Source organism: Diabrotica virgifera, chromosome 2, assembly GCF_917563875.1.
Source record: "Diabrotica virgifera virgifera chromosome 2, PGI_DIABVI_V3a".
NCBI classification, from domain to species: Eukaryota; Metazoa; Arthropoda; class Insecta; order Coleoptera; family Chrysomelidae; genus Diabrotica; species Diabrotica virgifera.
The window spans coordinates 237,369,162-237,388,090 of NC_065444.1; the positions used below are offsets into that span (position 1 = coordinate 237,369,162).

The window sequence follows — 18,929 nt, forward strand, 5'->3', positions numbered from 1 at the left end:
ACACTAATGTACTATGGCTTGGTGCAGTCAGTCCTTCAGTACTGCTTATTATTTTGGGGCTCATCTCCATATATGAATAGAGCTTTTATATCTCAAAAAAATACTACGAACTATGTTTAAAGTATCACCAACTACATCATGTAAACCACTATTTATAAAAGCTAACATCTTGACTCTTCCAAGCCTATATATTTTACAACTAATAATGTATATAAAAACATGAGCAAACATTCCTTAGGAACGTGGATCTACATCCATATAATACACGCCTAAAAGATAACATACACCAGCCTTTTTCCCGCCTGGGAGTTGCACAGCATGCTCCTACATACATTGGGATTAGTTTTAATAAGTTCAGTGACATGTCGGTGACACATAAGATGCATCTTGACATTATTAAATCATTTGAAAGGAATCTAAAAACGTTTCTAGTTAGCCATGCCTTTTACAGTACAGTAAAACCTCGATATAACGAACTAATTGGGGGGGACGGGATGTCCGTTAAAGCCGAAAGTCAGTTATATAAAAATAGGTTTAAAATAAATCAGACTATTTAGAAATGTGTCCTCATTATGCTATAATAAAAAGTTTATTGAATTTCTTTGTAAAATATAGCGTTTGGGATCCACGGGGACCCCGTTGTTATGCAATGTATCTTGGTATGGGCAGGGTAAGTACGTATAATATTCAAAGGAAGTTTTTAATTTTTTTACATTTGACCCGATTTCTTGTCCGTTATATCCGAAGTCCGTTAAATAGAGGTCCATTATATCGAGGTTTTACTGTATTGAGGAATTTTTAAATTTTTAATGTGTTTCTTGTAATGTAAATTTTAATGTACTAAATTTTTAATGTGTTTACATTTGTATAACATATAATACTTCTTTGACTAGTCAGATAAATTTATGTAATGTGTATACATTGTATAAATTTCTAGACGAATAAATTCTATCTATCTATTCTATCTATCTATCTATCTATCTATCATACCTACTGTCATTGAAGAAGAAAAATTATATGCTGCTCCACAATATTGATATGATATAATATGTAATTATTATATAAAAGTAAATTTAATTAATTGTATTTTGCTTGCAGTACTGCATTTTAATAATTAATTTTATTTAGGTACTACATACAATTGTTTACCTTTTACTAACATAACCTCAATATTACTTTTTCTTCTTATAATTTTTTTGGGCTATGGCCTTGACAATTATCCAGCAACCAGGACTAATACAGTGTGTCAATTTTAAAACTTACAATGGCTATATCTCACGAACAAAAGCTGATATCGAAAAATGCTTGAAACCTTTTCTAGGATAGTAAGGGGGAACTAAAATGACATGAAAGAGAACTCACCCCCATCAACCCTCTAGGCCCCACCCATCACAACCAAAAAAGTTTAAATTGCAAACCCCTACTTGTGATACATCATTGAAAAGGCTATAAAAAATGCTATTCAATGGTATAAATAATAATTATACAGGGTGAAGCAATAATTGTGGAACTTTGGCTTAAATGAAAAATTTAATAAGGTTTTGTTGAATTACAAATTTATTAAAAATGTCAATTAAGTAAATACTTAATGTGAATTCCGTTGTTTGGTAAACAATAATACAGCCTATTTTCAAATTCTGTACGAAATTTAGCAAATGTTCTAGTAATAGGGCGACATGCTTGAGTAATTCTTTCTCGCAATTCCCCAAATGAAGCAATTGGAGTTTTATAAAAAACTGATTTAGGGTAACCCCATAGAAAAAAATAATATACCATCCTACTATAAAAAGTGCTATCCAATGGTATAAATAATAATTATACAGGATGTTAATATCAGCTGGCTTACTATGACTTTTGTATTTGTAATGCTATCTCCCGGACTATTATTTTAAATGGTAACTGTCCGCTCGTACTTTTTTTTGTTAATTCAAACTTAATTTGCCATTTTTGCCTTAAATCAGTTGTTTATAAAACTTAACTTGCGTCACTTGTGAAATTGCGAGAAATAACTACTCAAGCATGTCGCCCTATTACTAGAAAAACATTTGTCAAATTTCGTGCAGAATTTGAAAATAGACTGTATTATTGTTTACAAAACAACGGAACCCACTTTGAATATTTACTTAATTGACATTTTTATCAAATTTGTAGTTCAACAAAACCTCATTAAATTTTTCATTTAAGCCAAAGTTTCACAATTATTGCTTCACCCTGTATAATTATTATTTATATCATTGGATAGCATTTTTTATAGCCTTTTCAATGATGTATCACAAGTAGGGGTTTGCAATTAAAACTTTTTTGCTTGTGGTGGGTGGGGCCTAGGGGGTTGATGGGGGTGAGTTCTCTTTCATGTCATTTTAGTTCCCCCTTACTATCCTAGAAACGGTTTCAAGAATTTTTCGTTTTCAGCTTTTGTTCGTGAGATATAGCCATTGTAAGTTTTAAAATTGACACACTGTATAATTGGTCAATGTAATTAAAAGTGTGAAAAATGATGCTGAACTATAAAACCAGGTGTCGCTTTTCAGAACTGGCATGGTCCCAATAGTACTGGTACTAGTTCATTATTTTCTGGAACATAGAAAAGATGTCGTTAATATGATCGCTCATGGGGAATCTTTCATTTTTCCTACTATATGTACTGTTAATGGTATTGGGGAGTTTTTTGTTGTTGTTGTTATTTGGGAGTTTTTAAAATAAGAAATTTCCAATGAAAAATTGACCAACAAAATTGTTAAGAATGTATATATTTTATACACTGTGTCCATGGATGGGGTGTGCAAGAGGAAAAACTTTTTTATTTTCTATTTTAGCGAAAAATGTCATTCTTGATAAAAAGTTTTGCTTGTTCTAAAAGTCAATAAAATTAAATAAAATTCAAGTTTTTCAAAACTCGCTTAATTTTTTAGCCAATTTTGTGTATATCTCTATACATTTTTGCACTAAGTTCGAAATCGTAACAATAATCTAGTGTTGTTAGACTACAATGTAGCTTAACAACTGGTATCTACAATAAATAATTTGCGAATTGTCATTCTTTTTCGGCAAGTAAATGTTAAGCATCCAACAAGGAATTTATCTTGTAAAGTGCTATGGAATTGGATTTAGAATGACAATTCGCAAATTATTTGTAGGAGTTGACAGTTACTAAGCTGTATTGTAGTTTAACAACACTAGATTATTGTTACGATTTCGAACTTAGTGCAAAAATGTATAGGGATTTCCATAAAATTGGCTACAAAATAAAAAGTATGACATTTTCCTGACTACAATTGAAAATAAAAAGAATGTGTGTGTACTTTGTACCACGTAAGAAGTTATACTTCTATTACATATGTGATTTTAACGAAATTGATATAATGTACTTTAAACAGTTTATTTATATTTTATTTAAATATTAAACTAATTTTAATACTTACTACTTTCCAAAAATTTTTATTAAGACAATACCAAAAATTTAAAAAAAATAAAAGAATAAAACGCACACAAACACATTGAAAAATGCCACAAAGAAAAAATGATTTCTGAACGATAATAATTGTTGGCAAAAATTTTAAATACGCATTTTCTGAAAAAAAAAATTATATAATAAAATATTAAAATATAACAAAACAGTAAGAAAACAATATATTAGATGAAGATTGGTAGAACTTTTGTTGGTAATCAAATTAAGCATGTAAATCAAAGCATTACATACCTACTAGATAAATAAATCTACGCCAAAAAATCATAATTTAAAAATAAAAATCGGACCTAATTTCGGATTTCTCTCTAAAATCCCCATTCTTGAGAAAATAAATTTATTCCAACCTAATCCAAATGTATAATTACAATATGATTATAATAAAAACTACTTACCAAATTAGAATGAGTCCTTGTCCAAAATAGTCCAAAAGTCCAAAAATATATATGAAAACTATTTAAAAAGGCAATATAACTATTAACTAACTTTTGTTTGTTGTTTCTTTTCACACAAATTTCAAAACGCAACAACCATAAATAATCAAACCAGAGCTTTGCCACAGCCGACATATTGAATAATTTTTGACATGTTATTTGAACATCCCATCAGAACAAAGTTATAATGCGCATGCGCCGGGATCATAGGTTTTAACATATAAAAATTCACCCTCATATCGCCCGTAAAGAAGTACATATAACTAAAAAAAAGTTTTTCCTCTTGGGCACCCCATCTGTGGACACGCTGTATAATAATCCAGTCTTCTACAGCTGGCGCTGTTTCTCACATCCTAATTTATAGCGTTTTCTGTTAAAGCAATCTTCAGTATTTAGATTTCTGGCGGTCAATGCATCTTCGACATCAACTCTCCAGGATCATCTTTGTCTTTTTGGCCATCTATTTTCAGGCAATATCTAAAGGTGTCCATACCATTAAGTCTTTTGTAATAACAAAACTGTACCATGCTAGAGTGACATCTTGAGAGTGTCAGGCTCAACAATCACTACCTCTTTTTTGCCTGAAGAAAAGAATTTATTTTATTTTAACGCAAATTGTTTTGACCAAAATTAAAAATTAAAGTTTTGCAATAACAATACTTAACCGCGCTGGAGCTACAGGTTTAGGTGTTCACTCTGAAAATTTTCAGAAAGTGGTGACTTGCTCAAACCAAGCAATTAAAACCATTTTTAAGGCTTTTGTCATCATTTCCAAAAAGGACAGGGTACTGGGAACTATAAGTTTTATTATGCTTTAATTTGATTCTTCTTTTGGCATCATAATCCTGGATGGGTCTTTGCATGTCTGGCTATGTCCTTCCATCCAGATCTCTCTTGTGCCCTTCTCCTCTATTGTCTTACATTCATGGTTTTCAGGTCGTTTTCCACATCACCCAACCATCTCGTCCTGGGCCTTCCCTTTTTTCGCCTTCCTACTGGCTTCCACTGTAATATCTTCTTTGTCGTTTTTGTATCTTCTTGTGGCTGAACATGTCCCAGCCATGACAGTCTTTGACTTCTCACAAATCTTACAATATCATACCCTTCATTAAGTTCATTAACCTCGTCGTTTCTCCTGATTCTCCATGTGCCGTCTTCCTCTTGCACCGGGCCATATACTTTTCTCAGTATCTTTCTCTCGAATGTCTTGAGGACATGATAGCTGTTCGCTACTTACGGAATTCTTCTGATTGATTTCTGTGCCCAGATATGTGAAGGCATCCACACGTTTAAAAGTATAGTTGTCTATTGCTATATTATTTTCACAGATTTTCATAGATTTTGCTGTCACATAGTTTATTTCCCCTTTCCTTTATGAAATTTATTACATACTTTTATTTATTCGATTACATTTTATTAAAATCATATCTTTGACACCAACATTTAATTCACTATCTGTATTCTTAGTTACTTTAATTTTCCACAATTCCTCTCCCACTTTTAACAGACATAATTAATCAGTACAATAGTATGCTAATAAATTTAACACACTAAAATCTAAAATAGTTGTTTTATGCATATACCTACTGATATCTTTAAATACTCCAATCACTACCATCTTGTTAGGCAACCAACAGTACTTTAATTAAAATCTCTTAAAACTCGGATTTTTGGTTTATTTAGCTTCCTATTCTTTCACGTCAGTACATTAATTGTTTAGTTTGTAGTCTATTTCATTTCATCTAACTAAATTTAACTTTCATCTTGTCATTTCACATTCGATGACGTCACATTTTGTAACATGAAATTATACCCACATTAAATCTATAAAATCCATAAGTTTTTCTGGAATAGAGAGTTGCTAATTGAGACTTTACAATAGATTATAATATTTAAATAATTTAAATCGCATTTTCAGATATTTAATAACAACTTTTACATTTTACTACAAATCCAAAACCAAACTACATTTTTTAAGCTTTAACCAAAAAATTGGCTTTATCTTGTCATGTCATGTCACTCTTGTGATATTGAATGTCCATTTCCTAATTTCTCAGTTGGTATGTGCCCATTGTACTGGCAAGTACCTAGCATTTTCGAGCAGGGAACCATGTTGCCCTTTGAGCATGTGTTCTATTATATCTAATAACATCGACTTGTTGTCACCATGTTTTGTTAAAATAACATATTTAAACCATATATTATGGGGTTACCACTTTGAATGGTGTGCTAGTTTCAAACTACTCTGCAGAATGTAAGTATTCCCACAAGTTTTTTTATTCTAACAGTCACAATTTTAACCTTCTTCTTTAGTCTAACGTGGAAATACTTCATTCTAGGCACTGAAGATGTTCTGAATTAGAACGAAAACGTTTTGCAATCCATTTGGATGACTTTTTAGATAGTTTTTAAATAAACGATTTTATACCAGAATATAAGTTGAAGTTTTTACTTCTGTATGAGTTTTTTAAACTATGGTATACAGCCAACTATTGGGTTTTTCCCATTAATTTTATATAATTTTCATTCTCAGGTGTTCTTTTGATGGCCATGTACTTAGTTTTCGTTTCGTTTATTTTAATCCCCCTTTTTTGTTCTTCAGGATCAATTTCCTTGAATGTTTCCATTAGTCGTGTCTTGCTTCTACTTAATGGCGACATCGTCTGCATATGCAGTAATTTGTACTGTTTTGGTATTTCTATGGCCGGTTACATTGGTTTTTCTAATAACTGCCTCAAGACTTAGGTTTAACAGCATAGTTGAAAGTGCGTCTCCCTGTCTTACCCCCATATTGATGTCAAACAGGGGAGACAGTTCTCCTTCTACTCTAACTGCGGCTTTTGAACCCTGCAACGTCATTTTTATGAGGCTGACATATCTTTTTGGTATACCTAGATTGCGGAGGTCTTCCAGCATTTTGTCTCTTTTCACACTATCAAATGCTTGTTTAAAGTCTATATACATATTATACAGGGTGTCCCGAAAAGATTGGTCATAAATTATACCACACATTCTGGGGTCAAAAATAGTTCGATTGAACCTAACTTACCTTAGTACAAATGTGCTCATAAAAAAAGTTACAGCCCTTTGAAGTTACAAAATGAAATTCGATTTTTTTAAATATATCGAAAACTATTAGAGATTTTTTATTGAAAATGGATATGTATCATTCATATGGTAGGAACATCTTAAAACAAAATTATAGTGAAGTTTGTCCACCCCATAAAAATTTTATGGGGGTTTTGTTCCCTTAAACCCCCCCAAACTTTTGTGTACGTTCCAATTAATTCATTATTGTGGTACCATTAGTTAAACACAACATTTTTAAAACTTTTTTGCTTCTTAGTATTTTTTCGATAAGCCAGTTTTTATCGAGATGTGGCTTCTTTTTTAATATATTTACATAAAAATTTTATGGGGGTTTTGTTCTTTTAAACCCCCCAAATGTTTGTGTACGTTCAAATTAAACTATTATTGTGGTACCATTAGTTAAACACAGTGTTTTTAAAACTTTTTTGCCTCTTGGTCTTTTTTTGACAAGTGACCTTTTATCGAGATGTGGCTTCTTTTTCAAAATATAACTAAAAATGTAAATTATAAATAAATTTTCAGATTATTAATAGTATAGTATAGTTGATCCAAAAGATGGCATAACCCAGACATCCAAAGTGAAAGTAATCCTTCAACACCAAATTGTTCTATATGGTCCACACAATGTCCAGAAAAAAGTCACACCATTTTGAGCGTCGGGTTTAGGGGGGGGGGAGAAATCGGTAAATTCGTAGTTTTTTAAAAAGGCCCTATGCATAATCTTTCTAAAATGAATGGTTCCAAAGTTACGGAGGTAGTATAGTATAACTGGTCCAAAAAAAGGCCTAACCCAAACATCCAAAGTAAAAGTTTTCCTCCAACACCAAAATGTTCTATATGGTCCACATATTGTTCAGTAAAAAGTTACACCATTTTGAGCGTCCGGTTTGGGAGCGAAATGGGAGAGAAGCCGGTAAATTAGTAGTTTTTTTACGTTTTTCGTCAATATTTATAAAACTATGCTTTAGCGTAAACTATATTATATACTAAAATGTTCTACATGAAATTTAAAACTAAAAATGTTCTATACATAATTGTTATAAAATCAACGGTTCCAAAGTTACGGAGGGTGAAAAGTCGAGGTTTTCGATACTTTTTATATTTTTTGGGCAATATTTATGATATAACTATACCAAAAACCCAGACATCCAAAGTGAAAGTTATCCTCCAACACCAAATTGTTCTATATGGTCCACATAATGTTCAGAAAAAAGTCACACCATTTTGAGCGTCGGGTTTGGGGAGGAGAGGTGGGAGAAATCGGTAAATATAAAAAGTATCGAAAACCTCCACTTTTCACCCTCCGTAACTCTGGAACCGTTGATTTTATAACAATTATGTATAGAACCTTTTTTGTTTTAAATTTTATGTAGAACATTTTTCTATAGAACATTCCTTACGCTAAAGCATAGTTTTAGAAATATTGACGAAAAACTACTAATTTACCGACTTCTCCCCCATCTCCCCCCCGCCCAAACCGGGAGCTCAAAATGGTATAGCTTTTTACTGAACAATATGTGGACCATATAGAACAATTTGGTGTTGAAGGAAAACTTTTACTTTGGATGTCTGGGTTAGGCTTTTTGGACCAATTATACTATACTACCTCCGTAACTTTGGAACCGTTCATTTTAGAAGGGTTATACATAGAGCCTCTTTTATTTCAAATTTAATTTAGAACAATTTTGTGTAAAAGGTTGTTCATGCTAAACGGCTTAGTTTTAGAAATATTGAGGAAAAACGTAAAAAACCAGGAATTTGCAGATTTCTCCCCACTCTCCCCCCCAAACCCGACGCTCAAAATGGTGTGACTTTTTTCTGAACATTATGTGGACCATATAGAACAATTTGGTGTTGGAGAATAACTTTCACTTTGGATGTCTGGGTTTGGGTCTAACTATACCATACTATAACAGGGCTCTATAATCGTACTAAGCCATATAAAAATATGTGGTGGATTCGACAAATATTCAAAATATGTCGATAAACACTGGATTATCGAAAAAGTACTAAGAGGCAAAAAAGTTTTAAAAACATTGTGTTTAACTAATGGTGCCACAATAATCATTTAATTGAAACGTACACAAAAGTTTGGAGGGGTTTAAAGGAACAAAACCCCCATAAAATTTTTATGGGGTGCACAAATTTCACGTTAATTTTTTTTAAGATGTTGCTGCCATAAGAATTACACATGTCCATTTTCAATAAAAAATCTCTAAGAGTTTTCGATATATGAAAAAAAATCGATTTTTATTTTGTAACTTCAAAGGGCTGTAACTTTTTTTATGAGCACATTTGTACTAAGGTAAGTTAGGTTCAATCGAACTATTTTTGACCCCAGAATGTCTGGTATAATTTATGACCAATCTTTTCGGGACACCCTGTATAGTTCTATGTCGTATTCATAAGCATTCTCTTGTATTGATCTTAGTATGAATATGTTGTCTGTAGTGGCTCTATTTGGTCTGAATCCATTTTGATAATCACCAATTATAGTTTCAGAGTATTCTGGCATTCCCTCTTATCTCCTTTGTATAAGACCAACTGCCCATTCCTCCGGCATTTGCTCCTTGGTCCATACCAAATTTATCAGGTAATGGATTCTTTCCCAGAGTTCGGATCCTCCATATTTCAACAATTCTGCCAAAACCCTGTCCATTCCTAGCGCTTTACTGTTTTTAAGTTTTTTTATTATTTGAATTACTTCTTCATAACTCGGATTTTCAATGTGCTGCTCCGCCGTATAATATATTGTCTCGTTTTGATCATTTCCGTCGTCTGCATTTAAGTTTTCCTTGAAGTATTCTTTCCATATCATTATAATTTTTTGTTTCTCTGTAAGTAGTTCTCCATCCTTGTCTTTGTATATTGTCAGTTTTGGTCTAAATGACTGTGTGCTTTCTTTTATTCTTTTATAGAATTTTCTGCTTTCGTTTCTGTTGTTATGTTCTAGGATTTCTTGTACTTGTTTTTTCAAAGCCTCTCTTTTTTTCTTCTGCATGTTCTAGTCGCTTGTATACTCTTTTCGTTATAAATTTCTCTGCTATTTCTTGTGTTTCTTTCAAGTTGGTTAAAGGCGGGTTGACACTATCCAAGTGTACTTGGTCCAGTCCACTTGGATGCAGCGCGCGCAATACTTGGATGCTACTTTGATCGTATGAGGGGGTTGACACGTTCCAAGTGTTTTTCATCTTCATCCAAGTCCACCCTCCTAGTCTACTTGGACGCTGCGCGCGCAACGCTTGGAAGCTTCTTTGACCGTGTCACCACCCTCGTCAAGTATATTTCCATCAACAGGTTCTATCCAAGTCACATCCAAGTCTAGTAGGACGGTGGCCAACTTTCTTCCAAGTAGCATCAAAGTATAGTTACAATGGCGTGGCATCGGAAAATATAAAACGGGATATAAGTACAAATAGAAGAATATATTATAGTTAAATACAGCACCTAGAGACTTGCAGTTTTTTGCATTATGTTCAGGATGAAGTCAGGAGAAAAATCTACTATTAAAAAATAAATAGAAATACATAATTGCACTGTAAAGTGCATAAAATGCATCCAAAATTGCATAAATATAAAAATAAAGTCAAAATCAGTATACTAGGGAACAAAATTTATTATTTGGGGGGTTTTTAGGGTCACTGAATACGATTAAGCCATCAGAACTGAACCCCGGATCACCTGGTGCCCAAGGTCACGGCAAGAGACGTCATCTTCTGGAGTTTCAATGGTTTTCGGCATTAAATCGATGCAAACGGATTACTAACGGGTTTTAGGGGTCGCTAAATACATTGTCAGATATAAATAAAGTTTATATAAATTTGATATATACATAATAGACGAGGGCATTTAGCACAAAATAAATCAATTTTTAAATACAGTACCTAGAGACTTGAAGTTTTTTGCTTTATGTTCAGGATGACGTCAGAAAGAAAGTCTACTAATCAAAAATGGATGGAAATGCATAATTGGCATTTTTGGCACAAAATTGATGTGAACGGATTACTCATGGGTTTTTGAGGTCGCTAGACACGAATATGCGATCAGAATTGATCTCCGAAATAAATGAAGGAAAAACGCTGTCAGATATAAATTGAGTTTATATTTATAAAGAATTAAAAAAATTGTATAGTACAACATAGTTATTTTAATAAACAGTCTAAGTAAAATAGCAAAAAAAAATGTTACCAATTTGAACGTTTTCTTTGAACAGCAACTCAAAAAACATCCGAGTACTCGGTGTGTACCAATTTAGTGTCGGAATGCCTCAAAATTCTAAAACATGATGTGCAAAGCAGCCACTCTGGCCACTAGGAAAGTGAGGTTCGGTTCTGATTTGTTATTCGTGTTCAGCAAACCCAAAAACCTATGAGCAATTTGTTTGCATCAATTTAGCACCGAAATTTCTCGAAATTCTATAAGATGATATACCTTAGCCACCAGGTGCTCTGGTGTCTGTTCTAATGATGTATTCGTATTCAAAATGTGTTTTCGATCGAAAACTCTCGAAAATCCAGACGATAACGTGCCTTAGACTTATAGGTACTCCGATGTCTCTTTTGATGGCGTACTTGTGTTCATCCACCCCAAGAACCCATTAGTAACCCGTTTGTATCAACTTAGTACCGAAAACCCTCGAAACTCCAGAAGATTACCTGCTCTAGGTTCCAGGTGCCCTGGTGTCTATTCTGGTGGTGCATTCGTGTTCAACAACCCCAAGAACCCATGAGTAATCCGTTTGCATCAATTTAATGCCGAAACCCTCCGAAACTCCAGAAGGTGAGCTGCCTTAGGCACCAGGTGCTCAGTGGGTCAGATCTGATGGCGTATTCGCGTTTAGCCATTCCAAAAACCCTCCAGTAATCCATTTTCATCAATTTAATGCCGAAATCCCTCGAAACTCCAGAAGATGACGTCCCTTACACTGGCCTTGGGCACCAGGTGATCATCAGGTCTGTCCTGATGGCATCTTCGTATTTAACCACCTCAAAAAACCCCCGAGTAATCCAGTTACATCAATTTAGTGCCGAAATCCATTAAAACTCCAGACGATGACGTGCCTTTGTCGCGACCCTGGGCACCAGGTACTCCGGTGGTCAATTTTGATGGCGTAATCGTATTCAGTGACCCCAAAGTGATCAGTATCCTTAGTATACTGATTTTGACTTTATTTTTATATTTATGCAATTTTGGATGGATTTTATGCACTTTACAGTGCAATTAGGCATTTCCACCAATTTTTGAATAGTAGACTTTTTTCTGACCTGCATCATCCTGAACATAATTTAAAAAACTGCAAGTCTCTAGGTGCTGTATTTAAAAATCTACTTATTCGGGTGTTTTTAGTGCTAAATGGCCTGGTCTATTTATACTTTGGGTATTGTTATGTATGTACAAATATCCGTTACTTGACGTTACATTACATGAGTTACGCTACATGATAATTGAATGATTTATGCACATGTTCATACAATTTTTTTTTCTCTCATATTTGTATCAACTTTTTAAATTTTTGGATTGACCATTTGCAATAGTTGTTCAAATTATTCGGTAGTTATTTTTAAATAGTTTTTAAATGTATCTTAATCTTCATTTTTACTACTTCACCTAGAAAATTAGACGAAGCTCCAAACGCCTCACGTATCCAATTAAGAATCCAAATTTTCCTTTTTTTCTTTTTAATTTCTTTTTTCTGGATCTCAAGCTCATGTATTAACATATCAGCAGTCAGCAACGACTTGAATACCCTCCATAATCACTTTCGCCATCTTTGCAATGTTTATTTGTTACTTTTATTTGACATCCAAGTAATTTAAACGATCAAAGTAGCTTCCAAGTAGCGCGCGCAGCGTCCAAGTTGACTTGGACAAAGTACACTTGGATGCAACTTGGATCGTGTCAACCCGGCTTAAGACTAGCTGGTTTTATTTCCTCTACTGCAGTTCTGCGTTCATCATCATACCATTCCGCATTTCTTTCCCTTTTGGCTTTTCCGATCCAGTTTCCTCTGTAGATTCCGTTATTATTGTTTTTAATTGTCTCCATTCTTCCTCTGCAGTAGAGTTTCCGTTGAGGTTTATTTGGAGAGTATTTTGATATTCTAAACATAGTTTCAAAAGTTATGCATCACCCAGAATTTTCGCTATTATTAAATATTTTCAAAAACGACTTTTATAGATAATTTATAAAAAAACAAGCTGAAAATGCGAGCATTATCATAACGAAAACTTTGTTTATTTACGTATTTAAATTCATAATATGGAAAATTTCTATTATGAAAAGTTGTTTAGTATTAAATGCTATGTTTTAATATACAATTATATCCTAATTTAAATATTGTGAACTATAAAGATACTCTACTCTCGAGCGAAATTCATATTTTTTGACATACCTCGAATAAAATTGATAAAGTTTGATATATGATGATTGCATCTTAGATTTTAGACCATGCAGATCTTTTTATGAAGAATAACTTTTCTTCGTAAAATTAATAATAAGAGAGTTGTGAATGAAAATGATATTGGTATTCGTAATTGAGAAAAATTTTCAAATATTTTTTTATCTTTAGAAGGATGTACTTACAAGTAATTGCATATTAGAACATAGTTTTTAACTCCAAACAACTTTTTTTAATAACACTTTTTAATACTGTGAAAAATAAAGACACTTTAATCTTGATCGAACTTGATATTTTTTGACATACCTTGTATAATATAGATTTGATATCGAATAAAAATAAATAAATACAAAATAAACAGTTTTCCTGGAAAATATTGAAGTGTAATTTTTAACATTACATTAACATAAATAAATAAAATTTGTTTATCTGACATTTCAATTTTATGTTGACGTTTAGTTGCGTCAAACGAAAACAAAGTAGAGTTGACGTTTCTATGTCGGAAGAAAATGACAATTTAAAGGGGGCTTGTGACGTCACAATGACGACTTTGAGGTCGGATATCTCGAAGATGGTTAGAGATAGCGAAATGCCGTTTTCAGATTTGGATTCAGAAGACAAAACTACATAGGAATCCATCGCTAGGCAACGCAATAACACACACACTTTTGCGAATTTATAAACGAAAAGTTTTCGTTGAAAATATCATAACGATGATAGGTAGTTTTTGTTTTAAAAGACTTACTGTTTTTTTTAATAAATAAAAAATTAAAAATTAAAAAATTTATTTCCAATTAAAATGTATGTAACAATTTTAATAAAATGTATTTCTACCACGGGCATCGATGCAAGCCTGGATTCGAGCTCTCATACTGCTAACATGTTGATCAATCATTTCCTGTGGCAGATTTTCCCATTCTTCTCTACAGGCAATTGTAAGGTTTTGACGGGTTCTATTGTGCGTACCACCTTGACTTTACAGTACAGGTTCTTATGACCAACAGTGATGCCAAATTTTATCATAAACAGGTTTTAAGCAAACATACTTTTTTCTATAGGATAACTTAGGAATTAATATTATTGACATTTTGTGGCTGCCCAGGGGTTACCCAAAAAAAGGGAAACCCAAAAAAAGTTATTACGCATATCGATTATAAAATTGCTGATAACTTTTCGAAAATGAATATCACTCACAAAAAAACAATGAAAAATATTGTTTTACTTGACTGTAACGGATTAGTTTTAATTTAACATTTTTAGGACCTTGGTAATGTCCGATTGAAAATTCTTTTGAAGAAAATCGGCATCGTCGCGCTAAAAGCTCCCATAACGATTGTATTGCCGTATGTTCGTGTACTGTAAAGTCAAGGTGGGACAGACATTAGGAGCATTCCTTCGGGCACGAACAGCTCTATAGAACATATCCCATGCATGATGCATGTTCAGTAGGGTTCATGTCTGGAGACATCGCCGGCCACTTCAAACGGCGAATACCTTCTGTCTTAAGATAGTCATTTACCGCTTGAGTCCTATGTGGGCTAGCGTTATCATCCATAAATACAAAATTTTCACCCACAGCTCCTCGCCAGAATATCACATGATGTTCTAAAATCTGTGTGATGTACATTTGTCCTGTTAGAGTCCCGTCAATAGCCACTAATTCCGTGCGTCCACCTGCCATAATACCTGCCCAAAACATTACACTACTACCAACGAAAGTAAGTATGCGATGGGCATGGGCTAGTTGTGCAGCTCTTGTTGGCTCTCGCCACACACGAATTCGCCGGTTATCACTATTTAAACAGATTCTGGTCTCGTTTGGAAAAAGCACAAAATTCCAAAACTGTTAAGGGAGCTGTATGTGCTCTTGAGCCCACTGGAGGCGGTCCAAAATATGTCTAGGTTGTAGCTGAGGAACTCTTATTGGTCGACGACTCCTCAAACCTGACTCTAAAATTCTTATTGTATCCAACGATACTTCGACTCCTGTAGCATGCGTGAGTCTCTTTGGAGGGCTGGTACATACATAGAAGAATTTCGGCGAATGGAAATTCTGATATATCTATTCTGTCGATCATTGGTAACTCGGGGTCTACCAGACCGAGCTCTATTCCGTATCGCGTTTGTCTCCAGAAACCTATTCCATATCCGTGAGACATCACTCTGGGAAACACCCACTCTTTCCGCCACGAACCGCTGTGAATGGCTTTCTTCAACTACATTTTACTTTTTACTCAAATAATTACATTATAAAAAAAGACCAAGTTTTCAATCTAATAGCACATAAAACAACATCAAAAAATGTCATTCTACATCCTACCAGATTGAAAACAATGGGAACCTTCTCTGGTAACACCTCCGACGCTTCTACAATTTGCAAGCCATAACGGATGCTGAGACTAAGGAAGATGGGGAAATTTTACAATTTATAATTCACGTCCCATCTGCTCAGCGCGGTAAAGTTCCAACGATAATGGTTCCCTTCGTACTTCAATTAGAGTAAACATGTAAATAAAAAATGAATAACTATTTTCAATTTCGTTGCAACACGAAACTACAGCCGCATCATTATTCCAATTCAATCAGAGAGTGGAGCAAGCATCTCTACTGGTTTCGAAACTTATTAGTCTCTCATCAGGAGGCACATATGCCGCTCTCTCTGACCCAACCAGGACAAACCCCGGCGTGCAGTTACCGCGCTGAGCAGATGAAACGTGAATTATAAATTGTAAAATTCCCTCATCTTCTTTAGTCTCAGCATCCGTTATGGCTTGCAAATTTTAGAAGCCTCGGAGGTGTTACCAGAGACGGTCCCCATTGTTTTAAATCTGGTAGGATGTAGAGTAACATTTTTTGATGTTGTTTTATGTGCTATTAGATTGAAAACTTAGTATTTTGCTAGCAGTTGCCGCTGGGGCATCCCTGCCATTTCGTTCGTTGCAATACGTGACTGCACGCCGGGGTTTGTCCTGGTTGGGTCAGACAGAGCAGCATATGTGCGTCCTGATGAGAGACTAATAAGTTTCGAAATCAGTAGAGGTGCTTGCTGCACTCTCTGATTGAACTGGAATAATGATGCGGCTGTAGTTTCGTGTTGCAACGAAATTGAAAATGGTTATTCATTTTTGAATTACATTATAGTTGGTTTGTATTTTAGGCCATCTCCAAGATGAAAGCAAGATAGAAATTATGGAGAAACTCATTGAAGATTCGTCTTACGAAGGAAATAATATGAATCGACACAATAAAGGAAAAACGTTAAATAAAAATACGCAAGTTGTGACTGAAAAAAGTCCTTATAAATGTGACCCTTGTTTTAAGCAATTTAGTCAAGCAGGTGATTTGAAAAAACATGTCAGAATGCACACTGGAGAAAAACCTTATCAGTGTGAAGTTTGTTTTAAGCGATTTACTACAACAAGTAATTTGAACAAACATTTGAGAGTGCACACCGGAGAAAAACATTATCAGTGTGAAATTTGTTTTAAGCGATTTAGTGATGCATGTTATTTGAAAAGGCATTTCAGATTGCACACTGGGGCAAAACCTTACAAGTGTGAGATTTGTTTTAAGCAATTTAGTGATGCAAGTAATTTGAAAACACATTTGAGAGTACACACTGAGGCAAAACCTTACAAATGTGAAATTTGTTTTAAGCAATTTACTACAACAAGTAATTTGAAAACACATTTGAGAGTGCACACTGGAGAAAAACCTTATCGGTGTGAAATTTGTTTTAAGCGATTTAGTGATGCAAGTAGTTTGCAAAGACATTTCAGATTGCACACTGGGGCAAAACCTTACAAGTGTGAGATCTGTTTTAAGCAATTTAGTGATGCAAGTACTTTGAAAAAACATTTCAGTTTGCACACTGGGGCAAAACCTTACAAGTGTGAAATTTGTTTTAAGCGATTTAGTCAAGCAGGACATTTAAAATGTCATTTGAGAACACACACTGCAGAAAAACCTTACAAGTGTGAGATCTGTTTTAAGCAATTTAGTGCTGCAAGTAATTTGAAAAAACATTTGAGAGTGCACACTGGAGAAAAACCAAGTGCGAAACTTGTTTTAAGCAATTTAGTCAAGCAGATGATTTGAAAACACATTTGAGAGTGCACACTGCAGAAAACCTTTATAAGTGTGAAATTTGTTCTAAGCAATTTAGACAATCAGTAACCTTGAAAAGACATTTGAGAATACACACTAGAGAGATGCCTTACAAGTGTAAAATTTGTTTTAAGCAATTTAGAGAAGCACGAACTTTTAAAAGGCATTCAAGGCTACACACTTAAGAGAAGCCGTACCAGTGTGAAATTTGTTTTAAGCGATTTAGTGCGGCAGGTAGTTTAAAAAGGCATTTGAGAGTGCATGCTGGAGAAAAACCTTACAGGTGTGAAATTTGTTTTAACCAATTTAGTCAAGCAAGTAGTTTGAAAACACATTTGAGAGTGCACACTGCAGAAACACCTTACAAGTGTAAAATTTGTTTTAAGCGATTTAGTCAAGCAGAAAATTTAAAAAGTCATTTCAGAACACACACTTCAGAAAAACCTTACAAGTGTGAGATCGGCTTTAGACAGTTTATTCAAGCAGTTGATTTTAAAAAATGATGATTCGAGAGTGCACACTGGAGAAAAACCTTACAAGTGTCAGATTTGTTTTAAGCAATTTAGTGACGCAAGTAGTTTGAAAAGACATAATTGAGAACACACACTGCAGAAAAACCTTGCAACTGTGAGATTTGTTTTAAGCAATTTAGTGATGCAATTAGTTTTTTGAGAACACACACTGCAGAAAAACCTTACAAGTGTGAGATTTGTTTTAAGCAATTTAGTGATGCAAGTAGTTTGAAAAGACCTATTTGAGAACACACACTGCAGAAAAACCTTACAACTGTGAGATTTGTTTTAAGCAATTTAGTGATGCAATTAGTTTGAAAAGACATATTTGAGAACACACACTGCAGAAAAACCTTACAAGTGTGAAATTTGTTTAAGCGATTTGGTCAAGCAAGTAATTTAAAAAGACATTTGAGAGTGCACACTGGAGAAAAACCTTATCAGTGTGAAATTTGTTTTCGGCAATTTAGTGAAGCGGGTAAATTTAAAATACGTTTGAGAACTCATTCTGGAGAAAAACTTTAAAAGTGTGAGATTTGTTTGTTTAAACTTCATTAGCACTTTCGCTGCTGACTTTTTTCGAGACAGGTGTTACCCAGGAGCGGCAATAACTTTTTCTAAAATATCATTGTAATTAATATTAGAATATATTTTAAATTAATTAAATAAAGTGTATATTTATTTATTAAATGTGAAATATAGTAATGAAACACAGACATACTCACAATCATTTAATTATACTTTGACGACCGGTTTCGATCTCTACAATATACAGATCATCTTCAGGTCGGCGTTACAAGTAGTTAAATGCTACAATAAGAGAAAACCTGTGTTAGAACAGTGTCTGATTGAAGAGATGTTAATAGAAAGCCAAATTTAAAAAATTTTAAAAAATTTTATAAAAATTTTTTAGAAATAAAGGT

The 18,929-nt window shown here is 33.7% G+C and overlaps 2 protein-coding genes and 1 long non-coding RNA gene across 3 annotated transcripts in view; 2 read left to right on the plus strand and 1 right to left on the minus strand.

The window, feature by feature from the left end:
• The window catches only part of LOC126880505 (uncharacterized), a 33,160-nt gene extending 14,658 nt beyond the window's left edge, over positions 1-18,502 (minus strand). The window contains exons 1-2 of the long non-coding RNA XR_007696613.1: positions 18,360-18,502; positions 18,188-18,273 (exon numbers count right to left, since the gene is read on the minus strand). This is a non-coding gene — a long non-coding RNA (uncharacterized LOC126880505). The remainder of the gene's footprint in view (positions 1-18,187; positions 18,274-18,359) is intronic.
• The window catches only part of LOC126880503 (zinc finger protein 235-like), a 29,711-nt gene extending 11,046 nt beyond the window's left edge, over positions 1-18,665 (plus strand). The window contains exon 2 of the mRNA XM_050644386.1: positions 16,545-18,665. Coding sequence (XP_050500343.1) covers positions 16,545-17,485 — 941 coding nt within the window. The 3' untranslated portion in view covers positions 17,486-18,665. The remainder of the gene's footprint in view (positions 1-16,544) is intronic.
• Positions 1-18,929, plus strand: part of LOC126880502 (zinc finger protein 664-like) — an 80,981-nt gene that overhangs the window by 32,522 nt on the left and 29,530 nt on the right. The window lies entirely within an intron of this gene.